We start from the raw sequence: 25818 nt of genomic DNA, 5'->3' as shown, positions 1-25818 counted from the left end.
AAATTTTTGTCTCAAAATAATGGCTGTCATCACATGGTCTCAGATGGTTCTTGAAAGCCCATTGCCATTAACTTTTTATAAATAAGCTCCTTGTCCTCAGGGTGTGATCCACTGGCATAGTTGCATCAAGTTGTGGACGCTTGTCACAACAATCAGTCAAGGAATGCGGTTGCTGGTGATCAGGTCTGGAGGAGCTCACATTTTGAGGCAGATTGCTGTACTTCATACAGTTCCCCTCTTAATGATGCTCTAGGCCTATCAAGCATCCGCTCAACTCCACTACCATCTCACATATAACACCTCCCTTCAGGGCAGGTGCCCAGTGGCGGTGACCCCCTGCCTTAGGTTGTCCCCTATTGGCCAGAAGAGGATCTTACCCGTCATTGAGAAATCACCTCATGCACACTGGTAACCACTCTTTCCCGTTGCAACATCCTCGACAGTCTTCTTCCAGAATCCAGTATTTCCTGCAGCTTAGGAAAGGTGCACTCAAGAACCATGAGAGCCATTGACAGCACCTACTAGTGTTAAAACATTGAAAAAGGTTAATCAAACTAATATTTAATCGCTAAACTCAATTGGATACCTCCAAACTATCATGCTGAGATTACTCAGTGAATTTATTTTTCACACCCGTCCATTCATTGTAATTTTCTGTTGCTTCTGTAGCTGCAGCCATCAGGCCCTGTATGATGGTGGAGACTAAAAATAAGACAGATAAGTTACTGGTCATAGGACAAATAGCAATACAACTGTTTAACTATTCAAAATTATTACATCTATAGCTCAGGGTCTGTATTATGATTTTAAAGACCTCATGTCTCTTCAACAATTGCTCCTAAATTGTTATTCATTATTTTTATAATCTCTTATTTCTTACATGCATTGGGCAGTTGAACATTTAACTACCAATTGCCCTCTTAATGCATTAAATCTGAACTCTTTTTATCATGTCCTTTAGCATCTCAGTGCCTATGATTTGACTGAAACACTGTGCTGTACTATAAATATCTTATCACTTAAACATAAGCTCAGATAACGGCATTTTAGCTTACTTTGAATGAGAGAGAGAGAACTCTGAGGGATTCAGGACTCGTAACAATGCATTTTCATTCATTTTTAACATAATTTCATTGTACTATCATTTTACTCTAGCCTAGTTTAAAACTTGTCAGAAATTATATGCATTTTAAAAATAAACATCTTTATATTTGTATTTTTACTTTATTTTCGCAACTCAAATGTTTCTCAAAGTTCTTTGCAGTCATTGTCATTACTTTTACATCAACTTGTATTTATCCATTCACTTAATTCTGGCCATGGCTTCTGAATTTCAACATTGGTTTTAAATCTGTCAGAGGTTATCTGACCCAGGTATATTACTTTGGGTCTTGCTAGCATGCTGTCTTCAAAGTTACTTTGAAACCCCCGTTTATGTTACTTGTTTACAACTTTATCATCTCATAAACAAAAAATAATTTTCTTTTCTCTTCTTTTTTCTTTTTTTATGATGCTGCGTGACTACAATTTTGCAATCCAACAATAAAATTACTCTTTTGGCCAAACATTAGTAAATATAGGAATTACATTTTTTTTTTTTTTTTACTCAGAACATGTCTCTGGTACTTTCAAAGCTTAAGCCAGAGTCATGGTGGGGGCCAGCATGAGATAAAACAACGGCTTCATTGTAGTCAAAGTAATTTTATCTTTTTTAACAAAACATAAGCTTCTAAGTTTTTCCAAAATGCCACTGCCAATTTGTGTGCCTACAGTTTTTTTTTTTTCACTAACCCAGAATTCTGTTCAGTATTCCTTGTCAGGACTTTCAACAATTATATAGGAACTGGAACAGGTCTTATGATATCATTCTTTGTCATTTAAACCTTCTATGCACAGAGAATCAGATTAAATCATCACTCAGTTACTTATGGGATTATTTTTAATAAATCGGCACATACATTTATAAATGTTTATTTCTCAGGTTCTTTCTAAGTTTAAAGCCAATCAAGTTTTTGTTTTAACATTACAATCAGAATTAAAGCTCAGACTGATCATTCTTTAAATGAATTCAGAGAATATATATATATTTTTAAAGTCAGAGCTTCAGAGCCAAACTGTTTACAGCATTTGCTCTCTTCTGTTTCATTATTTCTATCAGGGCTGACCAGGTTACCTAATTTGTCAGTCATATTTCTATCATAAACCAAAAACATATTGAGGCGGCGATCTTACCAACAGCACTTGACTTCTGCGTGATGAAATTGCAAAGTATATTCCAGAATTTCCATATACTGGTCCAATCCAATCAGGGTCATGAAAACTACATTTTAGCTCTTTTGGGGTTGTTCCTGAGGCATCCCAGATCAATCAATACTTTCCCTTTGCATATATCCCTATATTTTTATAGGTGCACATATGAATTATCACTATTTATTTTTAAACACTAATTTTGGATACTCTTTTCCCTAACCACTGACCTGGCCTATTTCTAAGCTCGGGGCGCCCCTGTCTGTAATGGTGGGTGATCGAGAGTTGGAAGAGCGAGATACGACTAGAACCCCCGTCTAGCGTCTTACATTCTTCTCGGGATTTCCCATACCCCTACTTTGGCTTACCCGGCCGTAAATGCACTGCCCTTTATGGCCTCTCGTGCTTTTTGGCTCTCTGTGCTTGACCCAGCACTGCCTATTTACGGCCCTATGTGTCCCTTGTCCCTCGGTGCTTGACCCAGCACTGCCCTTTACGGGTTCACATGCCTGTTAAGAATGCGTTTTTGTCCCCCCCTGGACTGTGCACACCTAGAAACAAATTTTTACGTCTCTCTCTAAGACCTATAGGTGTGCACCTGTTCCCTCTGTAACTGTACACATCTCTAAATATCTTATATCAAGACCTACCGATGTGTACTTGTACCCCTTATACTCACAAGGTTACTTATTTACAGGTATATTGTGACACCAATTTACCTACTCCACCCTGGAGCTGGTGTCTACCCCCTCACGTCTGAGTGAGTCTATCGTTCCTCCTTCTCTCGACCCCCTCCACTTACAGACAGTTCCTAACCAATAATATTAAATCTAAAATCTTTCCTACCTTGGTTTGATGATTGATCAGGGATGTCAACAAAGAACTATTGCCCGCCGATCCTCCACCATTAACTGTAGGGGAATATACAGTTAAAACCCAAGGACCAGATATGTCGCAATGAAGACCAGGACTCAGAGATGAGTTCAATTAATAATAATAATTTTACTTGAAGAAAATAGTTTGCAATTTCATCAGCAGAAGTCAGCTTCAACACTCTCGAAGGAGTTCGCAGGCCGCCCCCAGTACAATACAAAATCAACCACAGTTATACCCTGACAGAGGATACTAATTGCGTCAATACATGAGTCAACAAAATTCTGATTGGTTCCAAAACCTAGATAAAACTCTCCAAAGACGTATATCTGATATGCTGGACACTGGCAGTTGATCGTTTGTCCTGGGACTGTCTGAGCTTCTCCCTGTACAGACAGATACTAACACACGTACACAGAGAACTTATCTAAAATTCAAGGCTTTCTAGCACTGGCGAGCGTCTTATCATTACGGTTGGATACACACACATAATATGTGGACATTAATCTTGAGGAAAAGAAATACAGCACACATAAGGTTACACATTTCACTCTTGCTATAACTTGATTAATAGTCAAACAAGAAATCATGTAATAATATAATATAATATCAGTATGAAGGATATGGCAACTCGGCAGTCACTCCTTCAAAACAGAAGCTTGTAACGCACATGATATCTGTCACAGCATGTAATGACTACTAAAAATGACAAATTATATATCATTTTATTTCAAATTAAGGGAAAATTAAAATTGAGTTTAATCCAAGCAGCTCTAAAAGATCTTAGAATAGTTCTGCATCCTTCTGAAGGCACTATGCCTGTGTTTGTGGTGTTGTTTTGAAATGTTAATTACAAAAACAAAACTTTTGGTGTACTGTCTCTGGAAAAATCAACAGTGATTGATCAGCCTTTATTTATGTACAGTATTGTAGACGTTATTACCTAGGCGAAGCAACATTTTCTGAAATTTAGGCTACAGTAAGAGCGCCTGCATGGTTGTCCATCAGATGTGTGTCAATGTTGAGTTCGTTACTATAGCAACAGTAAAACTGTCATGAAGTTATAACGAGAAAACAAACTTTCGTTACGTCGAGATAACGAGAAAATTAAGTAATTGTAACGAGAAAACAAACTTTCGTTATGTCGAGATAACGAGAAAATTAATTCGTTGTAACGAGAAAACAAACTTTCGTTATGTCGAGATAACGAGAAAATTAATTCGTTGTAACGAGAAAACAAACTTTCGTTATGTCGAGATAACAAAAAAATTACGTCGTTATAACGAGAAAACAAACTTTCGTTATGTCGAGATAACGAGAAAATTAAGTAATTGTAACGAGAAAACAAACTTTCGTTATGTCGAGATAACGAGAAAATTAAGTCGTTGTAACGAGAAAACAAACTTTCGTTATGTCGAGATAACAAAAAAATTAAGTCGTTATAACGAGAAAACAAACTTTCGTTATGTCGAGATAACGAGAAAATTAAGTCGTTATAACGAGAAAACAAACTTTCGTTATGTCGAGATAACGAGAAAATTAAGTCGTTATAACGAGAAAACAAACTTTCGTTATGTCGAGATAACAAAAAAAAATAAGTCGTTATAACGAGAAAACAAACTTTCCTTATGTCGAGATAACGAGAAAATTAAGTAATTGTAACGAGAAAACAAACTTTTGTTATGAAATTAAGTCGTTGTAACGAGAAAACAAACTTTCGTTATGTCGAGATAACAAAAAAATTAAGTCGTTATAACGAGAAAACAAACTTTCGTTATGTCGAGATAACGAGAAAATTAAGTCGTTATAACGAGAAAACAAACTTTCGTTATGTCGAGATAACGAGAAAATTAAGTCGTTATAACGAGAAAACAAACTTTCGTTATGTCGAGATAACAAAAAAATAAGTCGTTATAACGAGAAAACAAACTTTCCTTATGTCGAGATAACGAGAAAATTAAGTCGTTATAACGAGAAAACAAACTTTTGTTATGTCAAGATAATGAGAAAATTAAGTCGTTACAATGAAGAAAACAAGAAGGAAAAAAAATGATAATGCATGTCCGCTTAGAACTTCTGTAAATTAAAGCTTAAAGTTTTATTTTTAATTCTATTCTGGTGGCATACAGAGCTGAAATTATGAAGATTGTGTCATTGTCCAAAATATATATGAACCTGACTGTATATTATACTGTAGTACAATACTAAATACTATAGTATACAAGTGTATCTGGCCTCATGGTGACCTTGTTTCTGTTGGGTAACTATAAAGGAAGTTACTACATTGAGTTTTTCATTTGATAATGGCTATTTTAAATTGGTATTAGAAGTAGGCCAATTATTTGTTATGAAAAAACTATGAACACATACTTTAGCTATAGAATGCTTAACTCTTATAAAATAAAGATCAGAGCCTCTACTTTTAAACAAAACAAAAAATTCTCTTTTTTTCTAGCTTAAAGCATTCTTTTTTTATCAACACTTGAGTATAGGTAGGTTTCATAAAAAAATTCATAATATTTAGCAAAAAGGTGAGAAAATACAAGTATGAAGCATAAATCCAATAAATCGCTTCCATCAACACCTCCAAAGCTTGCACAGACATATACCACTTCCTGGATCATCTTTTACTCTGTAACATTATGCAGTTTTCATTTATATACTTTATATTGCTGATGAACGCATTATTTATCATATGCATCTGATTACATAAGAGATTGCTTCGTCCTGTTCACGTGTGTTTTTGTTCAGGAGGTTTTTTACTCGTGCAGAAGATGTGTAATAGCGCCCCCCCAGTGTATAACAGTGAAAACATGAAAAGCCGTAAAAACTTGTTTTTGTTTTCTTTAAAAAGAGACGAGATGACTTGTCAGTGGTGCGGAAAGAGTTAAACTAAATGTTTTAAAACTTGTAGTTTGGCTCCTGTTACACATTAAAGTGCTGCAGATGTGAGATTTATGAAACTGGCCTGAGAGCCATATGGCATCTAAAGTAAATACTAATGGAAAAAAGAAAAAGAGAAAAACTACAAGCCCCAAGAAACAGGCCAAATAGTGTAGCATCACGTTGAGAAATAATCTAAAATCACACCTGAATCATGGCGATCTCATTGGTCACAAGGCAATAGCGTATGACGAAATTACATTCGGCGATGTCCAGACCCTCTTCTGCTACAGTGGTGGCTATTAGCAGATTGATCTGGCCGTCACGAAACTTGTTCAGCACGTCCTTCTGCTCTGCCTGGAAATGGCAGGACAATATTTGATTAAAATCCAATGCAACCTGGAACAATGATTTAAATGAATGCAGACACAGAGAGTGACTTACAGCAGTCATGGGTTTCACCACGCTCTGATCTCCTCCTCCGATCAGATAGCTGGCGCTGACTCCCACTTCATCAAACTTGGGGTTTTCTTGAATCCACTGGCAGAGAGCGATGGCGCTGAGGCGGGTCCGGGTGAATATAATGCCTCGCGCTCTCTCTCTGGTGCTGAATTCCTTCAGGATGTTGGTTTTCAGCTGGGCCAGATTGTTGTTTTCATACTGTGGCTTTCCCATCAGCTCCTGCAGCTTTGCTTTATTGTCTATTGAGGATTAAGATAAACAGATGCAAACAGTAAATCAGCATTACCCAACAAGATAATAAGCCTGTCTGGATACATTTTAAAGTGATTGTTCTTTCAAAACAGAGTTGTTTTAGTATTATTTTGAATAGCTTTTCAGTTATTTCCAGCTGAATGTTTTCAATTTTAACTTTGAGTAATTTTATTATGTGCTTTTGTAAAACAATGTTTAATGAGCTTGAATAATTTTTTTTTTTTTAGTTTTAGATTTTTTTTATTTCAGTTCAGTTTATTTCTATTTTTTAAATACTTTTAATTTAATATTTATTTTATTTCAGCTTTATTTCAATTACATTTTTTTTAAATAGTTTTAGTTAACAAAATAATTATTATTGTTAACTAAAATAGTAAAACCCATTACTTAAAACCTACTTTAACTTTCAGTAATTTTTTTACTAAATAGCTAAGTACTAAATAGCTAAAATAAATGAATAAACTAAAAACTAAAACTTAATAAAATAAAAAAGCACTATGCGGATATAAAAAATAATAAACTTAAACATAAAAAAAATTACAAAAACAACAAAATTACAAAAACTTTTACTAAAATTACAATAAAAACAGAAATTAAAATTAAATAAAAATAACATAAAAATAAAAACATTTAGATAAAAAAATTAAACAAAATTTTAAATAACAAAAACTATAGGATAGACTAAAATAACACTGCTTATCAATATCAATACTGCTCTAAAAATGAAAAAGTCATAATTTTCTCACTCTTGTGTTGTTTGTTGGTATAAAGCATCATCCACTTTCATCAAAAGTGCTCAGATATTACTGAACATTTCCATTTGCGTCTCACAGAATTAAGAAAATAATACAGGATTTGAACAACATAAGTAAATGATGATAAATATTCTGCATGCATTTTTATTTTATTAACGCTGGAAACCCATAAAAGATTATTGCACTATATTCCAGAGAGCACTGACTCTGCATCTTTTTTTATGATACCTTGGAACAAAGTGAAGAGGAATCGCTCTGTGTCTGTGATGGTAACAGTGCCTTCCTCATCGGGGATGGATTTGGTCTTGAGCTCCTCGTTGTGATATTTGTCGAGGAAGCGGAAGGCGTCTGACATGCGTATGGTGTTGCTCTGATGAAGAGCCTCGTTGTATTGGCGGAGGTGTTCGGCGCACACACGCACCTTCTGATTCTCCTCCTTAGCAGCTGGTGAACAACACACACAGTCAGTATTTATAAAGAGTTCAACAATATAACTCCTGTTAGGCCACAAGTTCAACAATTGAGGTCCTTTAATGTATAGTCCACTCATTAAATAAAGTCTTTAGTGTATTAAGTTTTCCTTTCCTGGACTTGCAAGTAAATATCTCATTCTTTTTCTCCACAGAGATACACATACACAATAATACACATTTACAACAGGCTTATGAATTCTGAAGTTATTCAATTTCAATGTCATTTTTAAGCAATCGGGTTTAAGTTACATCATTTGTAGTGCATCATGAGATGAATAGTTAATACACTTGTCTTGTTCGCTTGTTTCCCCTTACTGTTTCTCAATGACTTATTTTTGTTTTAAATGCTTTAATGTTGGGATTTGTCTCAGAGCTGATTGGTTTGGGTAATATCTATGGTGAAATAATAATAATAAAAAAAAAAACTTTATTGTTAACTCAAAATACAACTAAAAGCATAAAAAAATATTACTTGGGAGGAAAAAAAACATTAACTGACATAAAATTCAATATGAAAATATTTTAATGTAGTTGTCAAGGTAGCATTTTTTTATTTTAATTTAGCTTAATTTGAAGTAATAAAATAACTAACACTAGATAACCTAAAACCTAATTTAAATAAAAATCTAAAACCTATTTAAATAAAACAATAAATATATCTTATTATAAATAAATAAATAAATAAATAAATAAATATATATATATATATATATATATATATATATATATATATATATATATATATATGTGTGTGTGTGTAATATATAAATAAAAAAATAAAAATAAAAAAGACAAAACTCAACAAAATTACTAAATGTTTAGCTAAATTTAAAATAAAAACAGAAAATAAAACAATATAATCTTTTTCCAAACGCTGGCGCCGATACAGGATGGCTGCCTCCGTGACGAGCTCCGCATATGTTTTTGTTAGTTTGTCCTGTCTTTAGTTATATTCCTGCCATCAGTTTCACCAGGGAAGAACTGCTGAACATTCGTCAGAACGCACCACAAGATGTTTTTCCGGATTTCAATTATTCAGATGTTTTAGTGAACGTTGTTATCGGAGGAGCGGCGGCGCTGATCAAGCGCTTCAGGACGCGCAGACGGGGGAAGCGAGCGGGAGCGCTCGTCAGACTCAGGAAGCGCGGATTTCGAATGCCATTGCCTAGCATCCATCTGGCAAATCTCCGCTCTCTACCCAACAAAACGGACGAACTCCTTCTGCTTTCTCGGACTAATAAGGATTTCACACACTCTGCTGCTCTGTGTTTCACGGAAACCTGGCTGAATGACACCATACCGGACAGCGCGCTCCATCTGCCGGGCTTTCAGCTGTTTAGAGCGGATCGCGAATCAGAATCCACTGGGAAATCGCGCGGCGGCGGGACATGCTTTTACATCAATGAACGGTGGTGTACAGATGTAACTGTGTTAAAGAAGACGTGCTGCTCAAATCTCGAAACACTCTTCATTAACTGCAAGCCGTTCTATTCGCCGCGGGAGTTTCACTCGTTCATTCTGGTCAGTGTTTACATCCCTCCGCAAGCGCATGTGAGCTCAGCTTTACAGAAACTCGCTGATCAGATCACCGAGACAGAACAACAACACCCGGACTCTGTTTTAATCATTCTCGGGGACTTTAATAATGCCAATCTGTCCCGTGAACTGCCAAAATACAGACAGCATGTTACATGTCCCACAAGAGACCGTAATATATTGGATCACTGTTACACCACAATAAAGGATGCATTTCACTCTGTTCCACGAGCAGCTTTGGGACGTTCTGATCACCTTCTGGTTCATCTAATACCGTCCTACAGGCAGAAACTAAAATCAGCTAAACCTGTATCAAGGACTGTAAAAAGATGGACTAATGAAGCAGAGCAGGATTTACAATCTTGTTTTGACCTCACTGATTGGAGTGTTTTTGAAGCTGCTGCCACCGATCTGGATGAACTCACAGAGACCGTAACATCATATATCAGTTTCTGTGAGGATATGTGTATTCCTACAAAGACTCAACTAATATACAATAATGACAAACCGTGGTTCACTGCAAAACTCAGACAGCTCCGTCAGGCCAAAGAAGATGCTTACGTGAAGGGGGACAATGTCTTGTATAAACAGGCTAAATACACATTGGAAAAGGAGATCAAAGTGGCAAAGAGGAATTATTCTGAAAAAATAAGGACTCAGTTCACTTCCAACGACTCCGCATCAGTGTGGAAAAGTCTAAAGAAGATCCCAAATTACAAGACACCACCCCCCAGCACCGTAGAGAATCAACGACTGGCAGACGATCTGAACGAGTTTTACTGCAGGTTTGAAAGAACACCCATCACCTGCCCCGAACGCCTCCCCACACAACCATTCACACCATTCACAACTCCTGCAACCAGACCCAAATGCCTCTCCAAACAACCGTTCACACCATTAACAGCTCCTGCAACCCATCCTGAACACCTCTCCAATCAAGCACTCTCACCATTGTCACCTCCTGCATCCCCCCTCTCCCCCACACCTGCAATTCAGATCAGCGAGGATGCGGTGCGCCAGGTCTTCCGGAAGCAGAAAAGGAAAAAAGCACCAGGCCCAGATTGTGTTACACCAGCCTGTCTGAAATCCTGTGCTGACCAGCTGGCCCCCATCTTCACACAGATCTTCAACAGATCGCTGGAGCTGTGCGAAGTCCCTTCATGCCTCAAACGTTCCACCATCATCCCCATCCCTAAGAAACCCAAAATTACAGGACTAAATGACTACAGGCCTGTGGCTCTAACGTCTGTAGTCATGAAGTCATTTGAAAAACTGGTGCTGGCCAACCTGAAGGACATCACTGGACCCTTGCTGGATCCTCTTCAGTTTGCCTACAGAGCAAACAGGTCTGTGGACGATGCAGTAAACATTGGACTGCATTATGTTCTGCAACACCTAGACAGACCGGGGACATATGTGAGGATCCTGTTTGTGGACTTCAGCTCGGCCTTCAACACGATCATCCCAAACCTCCTCCTGCCCAAACTAAATCAGCTCTCCGTGCCCACCTCCGTCTGTCAGTGAATCAACAGCTTCCTGACAGACAGGCAGCAGCTAGTGAGGTTGGGAAAATACACATCCAGCACCCGTACAATCAGCACCGGAGCTCCCCAGGGCTGTGTACTCTCACCACTGCCCTTCTCCCTGTACACCAACGATTGCACATCTAAGGACCCCTCTGTCAAGCTCCTGAAGTTTGCAGACGACACCACACTCATCGGCCTCATTCAGGACGGTGACGAGTCTGCTTACAGACAGGAGGTAAAAGAGCTGGCTGTCTGGTGCAGTCTCAACAACCTGGAGCTTAACACCCTCAAAAGAGTGGAGATGATCGTGGACTTCAGGAGAAACCCCCCTGCACTCCCCCCACTCACCATCATGAACAGCACTGTGACTGCAGTGGAGTCATTCAGGGTTCCTGGGAACCACTATCTCTCAGGACCTGAAGTGGGACATTCACATTGACTCCATCGTAAAAAAGGCCCAGCAGAGGTTGTACTTTCTCCGCCAGCTGAGGAAGTTTAACCTGCCACAGGAGCTGCTGAAACAGTTCTACTCCACCATCATGGAATCCATCCTCTGCACTTCAGTAACTGTCTGGTTCAGCTCAGCTTCTAAATCTGACCTCAGAAGACTACAGAGGGTAGTCCGGACTGCTGAGCGAATCATTGGTACAACCCTCCCTTCTATTCAAGAACTGTACTTATCCAGAGTGAGAAAAAGGGCTGTCAAAATCACTCTGGACCCCTCACATCTTGCACACTCCCTCTTTGAACTGTTGCCATCTGGTCGACGCTACAGAGCACTGAGCACTAGAACGACCAGACACAGGACCAGTTTCTTCCCCCAGGCAATCCATCTTATGAACAACTGACAATAATGGCGAACACACTACACTTTATATTTATATACACACACACTTTATTTATCTAACACACATACTTAGTATACACTTAAATTTTGCACACAATATATATGTACATACATAACTTCACTTTGTAATATACCTGCCTACAATTGTCATTTGTATATTGTGATTCACTGTCTACATATTTGTATTTTTTATTCTTTTATTATGTGTTTTATGTTCTGTCGCTGTCATTCTGTTGTACTGCGGAGCTTCTGTCACGAAAACAAATTCCTCGTATGTGTAAACATACCTGGCAATAAAGCTCATTCTGATTCTGATTCTGATTCTGAACATGAACAAAAATGATAATAGTATATCAGTGATGCAAAGGCTTTGGGCTGTGCACTAGATTCCTGGTTACTTATAACATGTCTTTGAGGATGCTTTTTCTTCTCTATCATTCTGTATCTACTGGAAGTTGAGAAACTTTGTTGGAATTCACAGTCTCTTCTTTTAAAAACAGCAAAGTCTCTCTGTTATTACAGTGGCTTATTGTGACACATTGTGCATGAGTGCATGACTATATGAAATTCTTATCATAACCTCCACAACATGGTGGAGAAACCTTGCAAAGATCCACATCCAACCACCAGGACTTTGTTTGTGGTTACTGGATTTCTGGAAGAAATTTATTTCATGTACAAGTAAATGTCTAAGTCAAGCTCAGAATTCTTAAAAAAGCACAATATCTAGTTAATTAAATCTATAAAGCAGAGCAAACCAGAAAAATTGAGTGGTGTGGCTGGTTAGGAAAACTGTAACGCTACAGCTCATAAATGAAGGTTGCTTTTGTGGTGCCACCAGGAATTTGTATTTATGGAAATTTATATGACTGTAATAATTTCGATGACGTTTTCCTGATGTTTCCAGGCTTTTAACGACCCAGTAAACCTCCATATATCTGAATGTCTTTGTAAAAGGCAGTAAACTCACCATTCTGCTCTTTCTGTACGACCCACTGTTCGTAATTTTGTATACCGGGCTCACAGAGGGGCTTCAGGTCCGCATGCTCATGGATCTCATTCATTATCTTCTTGATCACGTCTCCAAACGGGTCCTTTAAAATGCCATAGACAGGTTTTATTGTGACTTTTTTTAAATAAGCCACATCTATTCACCTATAACTGAATATAACTAGCATCATTACAGTACAGTCTGCATGCTTTCCCACTTTATTGTTGATAGACAAGAACTTAAGTTATTGTATTATTATTGTTTACACAGGATTTTCTATAAATATTTAAATCATTATTCCACATGGTGTGTAATTTTTGCAATAGTGGCACCAAAAAAGAATAGCAAAAGTTAATGACCACTTTTAAAGAAGTCTCAAGGACTTCCTCGCAAGACTACTTTCAAACAATATTTTTTTTTTTTAGATAAGCTTCAAGAAATTTGTTTGTAAGAATGTTTTTAAGTGCAAATCTTAACATCATTCTTACTTTCTTAAAAATGACAGGCTTATCTGATTGTGTCGTGGATCTTGACAAAGACTGGCTGATCAACTCAATGAAAACACATCATATTTTCGATTATTGTATTGATAGTTATTTTTTTCAATAATTGTCTGTTATATCTTTCTTGTGCAGTGTATAGCTGCTTTCATATGTGCTTAATGCTGTTGAAAGTTATGCCATGATTTATGCATTTAAAAAACAGTCCCAATTTGGCTAGTTTTTGGCTATTTTTTTTTAAATATAGCTAGTGTAATGTTTAATAACAACAGTTAATTTTAAACAACCCAATAAATTCAGTGTTACCTTTGGGGATTTAGAAAAAGTTTAGAGAAAGTTGGAAGTTTTCAAAACTTTTGACTGTTATTTACAGTGATTACAAAAAAAATAAAAAAAATAAAATCTTAAGAACATTCTTAAGAGAAAAGGTTAAGATTTATTTATTTTTTATTCCCAACAATTCTTCTTAAGAAAACAGAAAATAGCAGTTTAATTAATTAGTAAGTTAGTTATAGGGCTGGGCGATAAATCGATAACGATTATTATCGCGTGATATAAATCATGAAAAAAAATGAGATTTCAGATTTCTGTGATTTCAGCTTTTTTTTCAGCACGCATAAAAGTACAACTGCTAAAGTGTGATTTATCATTATCACTCTTTTTATTTTGCACTAGCATGTGTTTTGGGCTTTAATCACTGATGACTCTCGCTCACACAACAACTGAACAGCGCTTGAATTCAGCAAAGTACTACACTTTTACCGTGGTATTGAGGTGCTATATTTGTAGATTTAACTGTGATTATCTACATGTATGTTCCAATGGAAGACCAATGGTTAAAAACAACAGCAACTCAAAACTGTATGAATAATTAAATTTCATTACATAGAAATAAGATTGCTACAATTTTTACAGATATAACTGATTTTGATAATGAACATAAACCCACATCTGCATCCTAGCTTAAGCTACTAACAGATGTATATTTCTAAGAGACTGATATATTATTAATATTATCAGGCAACACAAACCTGTTTCTTGATTTAAAACAATATTACTCATTAGAACATGCAGAACTACATTTTTATTTTTATTTTTGTTCTATTAAGATACTTATTTTGTTAAAGAAAAGTGTTTGTCATGTTCTGACCGTAAATTATTGTTTAAAACCTCAATTAACTGTGCGGTTTTTAACGACTTTCAGATTGGAGCAAAAATCTGCCTTTAAACTTGATAGAAATAAAAATGTGACATTTATTGTGAAAATTATAGTGATTATTTTTTTTTGGCCATATCGTCCAGCCCTAGTTAGTTAGTTATAGTTAGTTACAGTAGTTTATTCTTATGAATGTTTTGTTAATCTGTGTTTGGAAAAATTTATTTCTTAACCTAAATTCCAAGAAGTTTGTAAGAAGTGCAGTTCTCAAAAAAAAAAAAAAAAAATATTAAAAATGTTTCTTTTTCTGTTGGACTTGGTTTGTTTGACTCTTCTGGCAGAAGTCTCACTGATGAATTATTAATGTGAAACCACCCAATCCAATCATTTAACGTCATTTAATGCAAGTTGGAGGTTTTTCTAACTTTACTAATTTATTTATGATGATATTTAAGAAGATTATTTTATAAAGGTCTTCTCAAGTTTTGTCTTAAGAACTATTGAAAGGAAAAAAAGTGAGAATTTACCCAAAAATGAAAATTCTAGCCAAACAGTTGATGGACCCCACTGACTTCCATAATACAGGGGAAGAAAATACTATAAAAGGCAATGGGGTCAATCAAAAGTCTTCATGCTAATTTTAAAACATCTTGAGCGTTGAGTAAATGATGACATAATTTTCATTTACTTTAACCCTCTCAAGGCAGGCGTTGCAGATTTGCAACAGTAAAGTAACTAAAAACCTTATTACTCCAGATACATATTTTATGTATCTGGAGTACTAAAAACTTTACTAAAGTTACTAAGTTACTAAAACTTAATTTGAGCCTGAGAGGGTTAAGCTGTATTTGAGGAGTATAACATATTCTTATCTTTTTCTCTTAAAGGGACAGTTCACCCCAAAAATGTAAACGTTGTCATCTTTCAGTTTCCTTCTTATGTTGAACACAAAAGAAGATATTTTATAGATATAAGAGCCAAACAGTTGTTGGTCCCCATTGACTTCCATTTGTACAATGCAATTCAATGGGGATCAACTTTTTGATTAGCAGCATTCTTCAAAATATCAAATTTTATGTTCAACATAAGAGAGAAACTCATACAGGTTTGGAACAACATGAAGGTATTGAGTAAACAATGACAATATTTTGTATTTTGAGTGGACTATTTCTTTCAGAAAAAAAAGCAGTTAAGAATTTTTTTTTTTTTATATTATTTTTACTAGTGGTGCAGAAATGAAACACTTCATAGAGTTTACTGGATGACAAACATTAAGTGGAATTACCTCCTTCCTCTCTTCTGCTCTTGCAATCCTTTTGAATGGTGTTTTGGCCTCCTCTTCTTTAAAAGTCTTTGTTTTTATTGTGAAGGCGTCCAAGTTTGCACAGATCTGTAATGGATCAAAATAATGAGACACATACTGCTGCACTCCAACACAGCTCCAGTTTAGAGAATGCTAACACATAAACTGTGCAATGATCAATAGCCTCACACATCAGTGGGCTATCATCCAGTTTACAGGAGTCGATTGATTGTGAATCAGACTACATTGGCTGGGTTTGTTGTTTGCATGTTTGTTGTTCCACTTCGTTAGATGAATGCAGATGTATTTAAGAGCTGTCAATGTGTCTTGAAAAATCATGCATTTTAAAAGAGGCCAATTCCCATTTCTCAATCTCGATTTCTAGTACTGAGAAACCAATGCTAAGGAGTTTCTCTTGGCACTTAAGTGCTGTTGTCATAAAGACTGATGGTAAAACAGGTCAGCAGAGTAATAATGTGATGCAGGGTCCTGACTGGAGAGGCATGAAAGGCATGCGGAGGTTTATGGCTGTCTCCAGCACAGGGGCCACGCAGAACATTGGAAACAGCTTTGCGCAGGAGAAAACAGTAAGAGATGTGGGAGAGGAGGGTGTGTGTGTGTGTGGAAAAGTTAGATTACAGAAAAACTTTTTAGGAAAAGAATGAAGAAAAGCAGAATGTAGAACTTGTGTAATATGGAGTACTTGTGGTCATTTAAAGAAACTAACTATAACAATACTCATACATCATTTATTATCTTAATGTTAATATCAACATTTACTAGCACATGAATTAATGCACTGTAAACTAACATTAACATTTTATTAGCTAACATTAACAAAGGTTAATAGAGGCTGGCAAAATATAGTCTTCATTGTTAGCAAATGAGAAATGTTTTTCAAAGTCTCTTATGCTCACCGAAGCTGCATTTATGTGATGACGAATACAGTAAAAACTGTAATATTATGAAATATTATTGCAATTTAAAATAAATGTTTTCTATTTGAATATATTTTAAAATGTAATTTATTTCTGTGATCGAAGCTGTATTTTCAGCATCATTCCTCCAGTCTTAAGTGTCACATGATCCTTCACAAATCATTCTAATTATTGCTATTTAAAATAAACGTTTTCTATATGAATATATTTTAAAATGTTATTCATTCCTGTGATCAAGGCTGAACTTTCAGCATTATTCCTCCAGTTTTCAGTGTGTCACAAATCATTCTAATATCAACATCAATGTTGAAAACAGTTTTGTGAAAACTGATACATTTTTTCAAGAAGCAATAGAAAGTTCAAAGCATATTTTTTTCCGTAATATTATAAATGTCTTTTATTTATACTTGCTGAATACAAGTATGAATTTCTTTATTTTTGCAATAGACAGATGTGTTGCCTGCAACATCACATCTCAAATAACACATTATTTTGTCTTTGCTGTATCTTTGTAGATAAGCAGAACTACGGTGGCCGAGAGAGCTCAACGCGCTGCAATTTAAGAAAACACATGCAAATTGAAAAAACACCAGCAAATAAACAAATAAAACATCTTCATCAATTTAACAACACAAGTCCTGCAAATCCTCACAACACATGCAAATTAAGAAACGCTGCAAATCCTGCCACAATGGTAATGTTTCAAGGAGGCCCCAAAAATGTCAGACCTGGCTGGGATTTGCTTATCGTGCAGTGGCTACTGGTCAGTGGAGTTGTTGGTGAACTGAAAGGTGAGTTTTTTTTTTTAAACAACCTGATTTCATGGTTCCTTTATCTTTTGGATATTAGTAGCCTGAATAAGCTGAATAATTACATGATTAAATGTAAAATGTTACTTAAGATGGCTTAACTTTAATATCCTCGGCTAAATATAATTTCAAGGTTAATGAAAATAAATTTGCAATGCTTCATTAATTGTTTCTTAATGTGTATGTGCTGTGAGGATTTGCATCGCGTTTCGTTATGTGCATGTGCTGTGAGGATTTGCATCGCATTTCGCTATATGCATGTGTTGTGATGATTTGCAGTGCCTTTCGCTATATGCATGTGTTGTGATGATTTGCAGTGCCTTTCGCTATATGCATGTGTTGTGATGATTTGCATCGCGTTTCACTATATGCATGTGTTGTGATGATTTGCATCGCGTTTTGCTATATGCATGTGTTGTGATGATTTGCAGTGCCTTTCGTTATATGCATGTGTTGTGAAGATATGCAGTGCCTTTCGCTATATGCATGTGTTGTGATGATTTGCAGTGCCTTTCGCTATATGCATGTGTTGTGAAGATATGCAGTGCCTTTCGCTATATGCATGTGTTGTGATGATTTGCAGTGCCTTTCGCTATATGCATGTGTTGTGATGATTTGCAGGGCGTTTCGCTATATGCATGTGTTGTGATGATTTGCATCGCGTTTCGCTATATGCATGTGTTGTGATGATTTGCATTTTCGCTATATGCATGTGTTGTGATGCTTTGCATCGCGTTTCGCTATATGCATGTGTTGTGATGATTTGCATCGCGTTTCGCTATGTGCATGTGTTGTGATGATTTGCAGTGCCTTTCGTTATATGCATGTGTTGTGATGATTTGCAGTGCCTTTCGCTATATGCATGTGTTGTGATGATTTGCATCGCGTTTCGTTATATGCATGTGTTGTGATGATTTGCATCGCGTTTCGTTATATGCATGTGCTGTGAGGATTTGCAGTGCGTTTCGCTATATGCATGTGTTGTGATGATTTACAGGGCGTTTTGTTTTGCATGTGCTGTGATGATTTACAGGGCATTTTGTTATGCATGTGCTGTGATGATTTGCAGCACATTACGTTATATGCATGTGTTGTGATTATTTGCAGCGCGTTACGTTATATGCATGTGTTGTGATGATTTGCAGAGCGTTTTGTTATATGCATGTGCTGTGAGGATTTGCAGAGCGTTTTGTTATGCATGTGCTGTGATGATTTGCAGCGCATTACGTTATATGCATGTGTTGTGATGATTTGCATCGCGTTTCGTTATATGCATGTGTTGTGATGGATTTGCATCGCGTTTCGTTATATGCATGTGTTGTGATGGATTTGCATCGCGTTTCTTTATATGCATGTGTTGTGATGATTTGGAGGGCGTTTCGTTATATGCATGTGTTGTGATGGATTTGCATCGCGTTTCGTTATATGCATGTGTTGTGATGATTTGGAGGGCGTTTCGTTATATGCATGTGTTGTGATGATTTGCATCGCGTTTCGTTATATGCATGTGTTGTGATGGATTTGCAGCGCGTTTTGTTATATGCATGTGTTGTGATGATTTGGAGGGCGTTTCGTGATATGCATGTGTAGTGATGATTTGCATCGCGTTTCGTTATATGCATGTGCTGTGAGGATTTGCAGCGCGTTTCGCTATATGCATGTGTTGTGATGATTTGCAGGGCGTTTCGTTATATGCATGTGCTGTGATGATTTGCAGGGCGTTTCGTTATATGCATGTGTTGTGATGATTTGCAGCGCATTTCACTATATGCATGTGCTGTGAGGATTTGCAACACTTGTGTTGTCAAACTAATGAAGGCCACCGTACAGAACACTGCAGAAGTGTTACAGGAAGCGAGTGTCGTTGATACCTGGAGAATGTGTTCCTCCGCTCTCTGCTGGCTCATGGCTCCTCCCACACCAGGTGAAGCCGTCAGACCCAGAATCTGAGGGAGCGCGACTGGACTCTTCTCCTGCTTCTTCAGGAGCTGGTTCTGGTGTTTTTGTTTCAGGTAGCGAATCATGATGTGGTTATACACACCGCCCTTCTTCGTGTGATGGCATTCGTCAATAACCATCAGAGTGAACTCTGCAAGTATAGGAATTAAATCAGAATTAAAAATCAGAATCAGAAAGAGCTTTATTACAGTACCTATTTGTCTTGGTGACAGGAGCTTCCAGAGCAGAAAAAAATAATATAATTTAGCATATAATTTAAGGAAGTAAAATTAAATATAACACTAATAATAAAGAGAATAGACAATAAATAAAAATACGATAACTATTGACAATTTATAGAACTTTACCAACTTACAGGATTCAAAAATATTTAAAATTATTAATGTACATCTAGTGGAATATTTCTTTGTTTTAATACAATATCACTCAATATTATATTTGATAATTTATCAAATATTTTAACTATTCTTAATAATTAAAAATGTCAAATTAGTAATGTACTTAATTTGAGGTTTTATTGTGTGTATTCCGAGTGTAATGGCGAGACACTACAGACAAAAGTATTGTTTTATTCCCATCTATATTTTATAGGTTATTTACAGAGCGGTTTGTTTCCATATAATTTTCCTGATTTTATACAGCATTTTATTTGTGGTTTTATAGACTCCCCTCCGCAAAAATCTTTAATTCTACTATGTTTAAATGTAATGTACGCAAATGAGTGCATATTTAACTGTCAAAAGTCAAATTTGCATATTTAATTGCATATTAGAACTCGAGTTCTTCAGAACATCTTTTGTGTACAGGTTCGGAACGACATGATGGCAGAATGTTTATTTTCATGATTGCAATTATTTGTATTTTTACCATTAATCGCGAGCTATAATTTGAAGATCATGACAGAACTGGATATACAAACCCCATGTTAATAAAAACACACTGTTTATAGTCCTTACATACAGATAGCATGTGTTTCTAATCTACAAAGGCGGGAGCTATAAACCTCCAGTCCACTCTCACTCTCACGGATCAGTTTACAGTTTTTTGTGCCGCCTTCCGGTGCTCCCAAGGGTCTCTGGGAAAAAAAAAACAGCTAGTCTGCATTTCACACACTGATGAAGAGTCAGTGTTTCACAAATCAGACTGTAAAGGTGCTGGCTGTTTGGCCCCTCAGGGCTGCAGTGGGAGATGAAATGGAGCTGAAAATGACAGCAAATCTCCACTGAATTTGATCAGCCAGACATGTGGTCGAAAAAAATAAAATAAAGGGTTTAATAGGAAAATGAGAGGGGGAAAAAATCAACAAACAGCATATGCCACAGAGGAGGAATCCCACCTTGCGGTGGACGCTGCCAGAGAGACTCACATGAGAGCCGAATCTGCCAGCAGAGGGGAAAAACACTGTCACATGAAACCTCAGAGGAGGAGCTCAGCATCTCACAGAGGCTCTCCAAATGACGTTTGGAGAGAAGGAAAATGTGACCTACGCGATAATTTGATCCTGTCCTCATCGCCGTTCTTGGCTTGGGCCAAAGAGTTTTCCAGAATCTGTGCTGTGCAGATGATGATGTCGTTTTGCTCGATGATTTGTGGGAAGGAGATCTTGAGCTGCGAGGCTCCGCTGACCCGCTCCACTGAGTACTGGTGCTTCAGAAACCGCCCAAACTCGGCCTTGTAGTGCTGCTCCACCAGGGGAACCTGGGAAGATATCACATAGCATTATTAGGTTGCTAAGGTTTTCTGGTTGGTCACTAGAGCATTGCATGATTTTTTGATGTTTTGTGAATTACTTTAAGTGGTCGTTTTGAGGAAATCCGCACAGACTGAAGTGCTGAGTCGTGCGTTTGCACCACACTTCTGCTGATATTAATACACTTCATGAACTTTAGTAGTTAAAGACATGATTCAGAAAGACTGAAAGTCCCTCGGCAGCTTCAGCAAACACTCACAATCATCTCGTTTCTGTTTTTCTCTTTCAGAGGCCTGAGAAAAAACTCTAGCTCATTGCCTGTTGATCTAATCTGCCTGTGAAGTAAAGAATGCTATTGCTCAAAAGTTGCACTTTAATATCTCAGAAGACTTGTCTTAGATGTGTCTCTTTAAATTCTGAGAATAAACTAAAAATTAGACAATTGTTGTCATACAGTGAGAGCTCAGAGCTGTAAAATTATTGTTCGTACCAAGATAATTTGGTCTTCGAATAATTGATGAGAAACAAATAACGTAAATTAAAGATATTTAAAAATATATATATAATAATAATTTTGGATACCAAGGTTGTTTGGCCTAAGAATTTGAGGAGAAATGTTTGATTTTTAATAAAATAAAATCAATATAAATATTTATTTTAATGAATGAAGATATATCAATACATTAAAAAATATATAGATATCAAGATTGTTTGTACTTGTAAGAATTAGTTTTGAGTTTTAATAAAATAAAATAAAATCTATATATAAATATTTATTTTAATAAATAAAACTATGTACAAAATAATTTATAGGTACCAGGATTGTTTTGTCTGGTAAGAATTAAATGAGTAATGTTTGATTTTTATTAAATAAAATAAGTAAAATCAATATACATGTTTATTTTAAGAAATTAAATATTAAAATAAATAATTTATAGATTAACAGTTTATTAGAGAATTTATAGAATACCAAGATTATGTTGCTGTGTAAGTATTTAATAAGCAATATGAGTATTAATGATTTTAAATCAATATAAATATTTATTTTAATAAATAAAATATTAGAAAAATGTAAATAACTACATAAATAATAAATAAATAATTACATAAATAACAGATAACAAGATTATTTTGCCTTGTAAGAATCTGAAAAGAAACGTTTGAGTTTAAATAAAATAAATAAAATAATAAAGTATAAAGATCAATTGAAATAAAAATATTTAAATAAAGAATTTATTGATACCATTGTCATTTGGTCTTGTAAGAATGTGATAAAAAAAAAAAAAATTAAAATAAAAAAATATACATATTTATTTGAACAAACTAACAAATGACTGACTGATACCAAGATCATTCGATGAGACATTTTGGGGGTTTAATAAAAAAAATAAAAATATTCATAATAATTTTGAAATGTAAATTATTGTTACTTACACTATCTTACTGTTTATAATATTGACAATATTATATGTTACAGGTGAGTTTGTTATATTTGTAGTAAATGAATGGCACCTTGTTGACCAGAACAACAACTTTCCCCGGTTGTCCCATCTGCTTCCTCTTCTCCAAATGTTTTTTTGTGATATACACAGCAACTCTGGTCTTCCCACTTCCTGTAGGGAGGCAGATGATGATGTTCTTCTCCTCTAGAGCTGGTCTGGCCACCTCCATCTGATAGTCACGCAGCACAATATCCCTCTTGCATTCCTCTGAGGAAGAGAGAGAGGTGATCCTGTAATTAGACAGTTGTGTTTGCCTGCAGCATCAGTGTGTGTCTCGGTATTTTTATCCCCTGCTAGTCAGATTAAGATTGCTGTTTCTGAAGTCACCCGCTCACTCTAAAGCTCTGCTGTGAGTCAACATCTAAAGGCAATATTAACCCGCAAAATCAAAACATTTTTTTTTTTATAAATGCATATATAATGAAATTAAGTACATTTTAGTTCAATCTTAGTTTTTGCTCATCATAACTGTAATGTGAGGAATTTTTTTTTTTTTTTACATTTTATTTTATATAATATTAATATAATTTTGTCTTATCCAGATATTGTATTACAATTGTGCATATGTGGACTTTATTACTGCTCCTATTCATATATTACTGCTTTAATATTATATTTAAATTGTGAAGTTTCCTTGATGTGGAAACATTGTGCTCTGTCAATATTGAATATGTGTTTAGTCTGTCATTTATGCCTAAATTTGAGTAAAATATTGCCAAAATAATCATAATTATTAAAACTAAAAATTAAAATGTATTGAAGCATTACTGTGATTAATTGTAAAAATTATTGATTATATCATCACGTTGCAAATATATAAAAACTAATATTTTTATTGTTTTACAGTAATATTTTACAATAAAATACATTGTAAAATATTTGATAATTATTTTGTGAAACATTTAAGTTACTTTTAAGTCCACCGAATTACTGTAAACAATTTTTTTCTCCACCCCCACAATATTTTTCTTTTGATTTTGTGATAAAATGTGACCTGAATATTTATTTATTTGTGAGCTTCCCCATGTAATCATTATGTCATGGCCTCTGGCTCTCAGCACTCTTTAGACCGATCTAATGAATTATAAAAACACAAGGATGCCGATCTACACATCTTCACATGGTTCCACTTACAGAAAGGCGAAATTCAAAATAGTGTTATTAAAAGAGCCCATGTTGCTTCTGTCTGAGAGAACAATTACCCTAAAAACACTCAAGCAGAGACTGAGCTGGGCCGAGGACAGATGAGCCGCTGAAGCAGCTATGTGTGATTTCATTCACGTGGAAACTCAGTGTTATCTGCCAATATTAAATATTTGTTTAGTCTGTCAGCATCTTTAGTCCAATTTCAGAGCCTTTAACTTCAGCTTTTAACTACTTTATTAAAACCCAGGAGAGTCATTTTGAAAGTCTTTTTAGAAAAGCTTTTTTTTTTTTTATGAATAAAACAGTCTCTGTGTTTAATATTATTTAAGAAACTGCATGGTGTGTTGTAAATGTTGTGCTTTGCAAATGCATGTTTCCAACAAGTTGCTATTTAAGGACTACTACAAACCCAGTGCCCAAATTCAGATGCATCAAATTGGGTAGTTGCAACAAATGTAGCAACTAATAACATACACAAGGCTTACATTTCTTCACGTTGAAAAAGCTGCTACATTGTCTTCCACATTTGCTAACAAATTGCCGTCACAACTGAAGAGATTTTAACAATCACATCGCATTTATCTTTTGGTATATACTGCCTTAAACATCATGCTTGAACTTTTCACACTGCAAATGAACGGTTACGTTTCACATGCCTTTGTGAATCATTGGAAAATATTAAGTCATTTGATAGTTCTGAACATCCACTGAACTCCGTGTCCTTTTTTTCTTCTGAAGACACCCTCATTTATATGATTTGACAAGGTTAACACACATGCAAGCTCTTGGAAAGTGCTGTTCTAATCAAAGAGGTCAAAAAAGGTCATCATTCACAGAGGAATGCATTCGATTGGGATTTATATTGAAGTTATCAGTCAACAGTAAGTCAAGCTCACAGGCAGCGCCGACCCTTTCCAACTTTTGATTTATGAAACAGACTTTAGTTTGAGGAATTCATTACACAAGAAAAAAAACAAGGAAGCAACAAATCAGGTTCCCCAGAGTGAACGTTTTTTTCATGACTCAAGACACCTAATGGATTTCGCAGTTATGTTTTGCAAGTGTATAAGAATCAGCTTCTGTCTCTGATGTTTCTCATAACATTCCTTAGAAGAAATAAAAACAGGCACAAATAAGAGGATTGTTGACATATAGTAAGCATGGATAGCAAGTATGGATAGCAGCTTGGAAGAATTTGAACATGTTTGTTCATATTAAAGGAATAGTTCACCCCAATATGGAAATTTGCTGAAAATGTATAGCCTCCAGGCCAGCTTAGATGTACTATAGATGAGTTTGTTTTTTCATCAGATTTGTAGAAATGTAGCATTGCATCACTTTCTCAACAACGGATGCTCTGCAGTGAATGGGTGCCGTCAGAATGAGAGTCCAAACAGCTGATAAATACATCACAATAATCCACAGCACTCCAGTACCTCAACTGACCATTCACAAAGAGCTTGACTGACAGGCGATCTGACCAATCATAACACAGAATCTGCCAGGAGAGTTGATTAACTTCAGTGGACTTAAACTTGAAACATTGTATTTTGAAATCTTTGCGTTGATGTCTTTGTGTGGTTGAAATAAAATACATTATGATGTTCATTCATGCTTATTTCATGCTTTAAGTAAATATGAAAAGACGATCGGTTTATGTGTGCCGCTTGAACTGAGGGAATACAGGGATCTTTTGTGACACATTAAAGGGCCACAAAACTGGATTTATTGTTTTAATTAAAGGGGGGGGGGTGGAATGCTCATTTTCACTCAATATCCTGTTAATCTTGAGTACCTATAGAGTAGTACTGCATCCTTCATATCTCCAAAAATCTTTAGTTTTATTATATTTATAAGAGAAAAATAGTCTGTGTTGATTTTTTTCGGAAAAACACGACCGGCTGGAGGTGTGACGTGTGTGCGGAGCTAAAGAATCACGAGCGCCAGTAGGCTTTTGCGTTGAGAGCGTT

The 25818-nt window shown here is 35.8% G+C and overlaps 1 protein-coding gene across 1 annotated transcript in view; it reads right to left on the bottom strand.

The window, feature by feature from the left end:
- ifih1 (interferon induced with helicase C domain 1) overlaps window positions 1–25818 on the bottom strand; it is a 42365-nt gene that overhangs the window by 9371 nt on the left and 7176 nt on the right. The window contains exons 5-12 of the mRNA XM_052564760.1: window positions 22713–22909; window positions 20998–21208; window positions 19423–19640; window positions 15787–15891; window positions 12825–12948; window positions 7701–7916; window positions 6448–6704; window positions 6211–6360 (exon numbers count right to left, since the gene is read on the bottom strand). Coding sequence (XP_052420720.1) covers window positions 6211–6360; window positions 6448–6704; window positions 7701–7916; window positions 12825–12948; window positions 15787–15891; window positions 19423–19640; window positions 20998–21208; window positions 22713–22909 — 1478 coding nt within the window. The remainder of the gene's footprint in view (window positions 1–6210; window positions 6361–6447; window positions 6705–7700; window positions 7917–12824; window positions 12949–15786; window positions 15892–19422; window positions 19641–20997; window positions 21209–22712; window positions 22910–25818) is intronic.

The sequence above is a fragment of the Carassius gibelio genome, chromosome B9 (assembly GCF_023724105.1).
Source record: "Carassius gibelio isolate Cgi1373 ecotype wild population from Czech Republic chromosome B9, carGib1.2-hapl.c, whole genome shotgun sequence".
NCBI classification, from domain to species: Eukaryota; Metazoa; Chordata; class Actinopteri; order Cypriniformes; family Cyprinidae; genus Carassius; species Carassius gibelio.
This window is presented reverse-complemented; position numbering and strand designations above follow the sequence as displayed.